The sequence below is a fragment of the Nestor notabilis genome, unplaced genomic scaffold, assembly GCF_000696875.1.
Source record: "Nestor notabilis isolate BGI_N333 unplaced genomic scaffold, ASM69687v1 scaffold4007, whole genome shotgun sequence".
Lineage (NCBI taxonomy): Eukaryota > Metazoa > Chordata > Aves > Psittaciformes > Psittacidae > Nestor > Nestor notabilis.
Window position 1 is genome coordinate 38,086 of NW_009934957.1, and position 2,711 is coordinate 40,796.

General features: G+C 46.7%; 1 protein-coding gene across 1 annotated transcript in view; it reads right to left on the reverse strand.

Moving 5' to 3' along the window:
* Positions 1 to 2,468, reverse strand: part of LOC104408099 (LIM and senescent cell antigen-like-containing domain protein 1) — a 36,354-nt gene extending 33,886 nt beyond the window's left edge. Inside the window, exon 1 of the mRNA XM_010017584.1 lies at positions 2,362 to 2,468. Coding sequence (XP_010015886.1) covers positions 2,362 to 2,468 — 107 coding nt within the window. The remainder of the gene's footprint in view (positions 1 to 2,361) is intronic.
* Positions 2,469 to 2,711: the final 243 nt, after the last annotated feature.

Sequence of the window (2,711 nt, forward strand, 5' to 3'; positions counted from 1 at the left end):
AGCCCCCCTGAGCTGCTTTGCAGCACTGATACTGCCAGCACTTGGCTTGGTCTTGGCCGCAGTTCATGCACACACAAGTCTCCTTCCTACCGAGCATCGTGTGGCTCCTGCTGTGATGGCCAGACCCAGGAGCCACAATTACAGTGGTGCTTGCAGCAGCAGAACAGAGGCAGTCCAAGACACCCTGCAGCCAAGGTGTAAGGGGGTGAATGGCTGGCTGCTGCCTACTTACTGCCGTCTGGTGCCTTACCAGAGGAATACCCCAGCCTGGATCCCAGGAAACCACTACCAGCAGAGACACAGACCTCAAAAAGGGCAGGAGAGAGAAATCCCACACTGGGCTGAAGTGTAAAAGGCTGTAAAATGAAAGCTGGCTGATACCATGTACTACTTTAACAAAGGACGATTTTAATTCTTTTTTAAATACAGAAATTCTCACAGGATACCCTGAGGACACTGGCATCCTGAGTACATTCTGGCCCAGGATTAGAAAAATATGATACTTGAACTGAGAAAGCAGCTTTCAGTGAACTGTTCCTCGAGGGCTGATATTATTTAACACACGTGGATTAATATGTATGTAAAACGAAATATAAAGGAACTAGAACAAAGAACTGAAGAGAGAAACTACGGGAGGGCATTGCAAAGCCATGGAGGATGGCAAGCTATATTTAGCAGACATGAAAGAAACCTCTTGTCTTTCTTGTGGACTCTAGATACTCTGAAAGTATTTGCTAAGGACAGGCACCTAACGGGAGAGCACACAAGAAAAGCTGAAGGTTTCCAGTTTTAGAAAACTAAAGAACTTTTTCTTTTTGTTCCTGATTGCTCTTTGCCCTGTTGCTCTGTCATTATTTTGCATTTACAATATTGTAGCCTTTTGTCATGGAGAATGCAGTGAAAACGACAAATAAGGCTGCCTGGCAACACACTGAAATGTCACAAGATGGGTTAGGAAGGAGCAAGGTTTAGATTGAATTAAAACCAGTTTAAGCTCTTAGCAAATACACGAAGAGCTCTGTCTTCAGGTACAGGTTGTCCCTCTGCTCTAGGAGCATCATCTGACCCAATGCTCTATTAATCTTCTATATCTCCAGCACCCTGCCTTAAGCTGATTCGTAAGTCTGATTATTCCTCCATCTATAGTCATATGAATATAATGTATACTAATGCTATTAGAAATCTATCTAGGAAATCAATTAATTATTGATACTATAAATAAATACCAAACACATCTATCAGACCTGCAAGTTAACACATTCCTAAAACTGATCCAAGATTTCTGGTATCTCATGGCAAGAATCTCAGTACGTTACAATCCTACATTTTGCCACAACAATTTTTAATTGAGGTGCTGAGGATAACAAAAGGTTAAATCCCCCAAACACTCATCCTTCTGAAACTGCTAACTCAGGTAATGAAAGCACAGTAACAAAACCACTTTAAATTACACAGCACTCCAATCCAATGCACAAACACCAACAACCAAAAAGAATCTAAAAATACAACCAGAGCACAGGCATTAGGAGATAGGAAGTACTTCCTCTGCACTGAAGCTTTTGTTAGCGTTTACACAAGGATCCTTTTCCGAGGAGCTTGAAGCGGGAACAGATTGCTTTCACCCCGAGCACACTTAGTGAAACACCTTTGCATTTCAACTTTCTTGTCTGGCGTCTGCGCTTGCTCAGGTTACGACCAATTCTTTCATCTCCCTGCTCCAAACAGAGGCTTTCTGAAAATGTGCTGTTACCCTTTCTAAAGGCACGTAGCATCAGGAAGATAACCCTGGATGTTAAATGGATTTCCGATTTTTGGTCACCCTTCCCGGATAAGGTCAGGCTAAGTGGTCCTGCTGCATTCTTTTGTCTAAAGCCCTTTCCACAACAAAGAACCCCCCATGAAGAAAGCCAGAGCCCAGCAGCCTCCCTGGTCCCTCCACAACAAAACCAGCCCAGAGGAGGGGCTGTGCCAAGACCCACGAGAAGCTGCACAACCCACAGCACCTGAGTGACCCAAAACTGACTTTGCTCAGTCAAACCAGCCTGAGCAAAGTTGTCAGGCTGTGGAAAGTTATTTACTGGCAAGTGCTGGCTGCCAGAAGGGGTCCAGAAGCAACCGCCAGCTAACATTTGCCTTTCCCAGAGCCAGAGAAGGGAGTCCCACCATCACCAAAACCTACAAGGTCACCATATGGCTCCTGTTATCCCTCCTTTGGTGTTTTTTCCGTATGACTTTCGGACTGCTTCTCAATCCATGTGCTTTGCACTGACTTTCCAGAGCCATGTTCGCTAAAGCTACTGAATCAATCACTCTGCCGAGAGGGGCTCGGCACTCCAGCAGTACTTGTCAATTCACACTCACCTCAGCTTCTCTCCGTGCGACCCGGGCAGTCCCACGCTATCAGGACGATACCGTCTCCTCCTGTACAGACCTGAATGTGACAACTCTTTCAGCTGCAAGGCCGTCATATTTCTCTACCTGGAGGGTTGTTTTTCTTAAAGGGAGGGGGGTGTTTTGGCTTTGGGTTGGGTTTCTTCCCCCCCCTCTTCCCCGCCTCTTCCAGATGTTGCTAATGAAGAGCGCTGCCTGCCAAGATGCCTGGAGAGAAGAGGCTCTGCGGCGTGTCGGCACACCTGCACCCGCCGGAGCTACCAACCTCTGCAGGCAGGCAGGCAGGCAGGCGGCGCTCGGGGTCCCCGTTCTCATAGGGA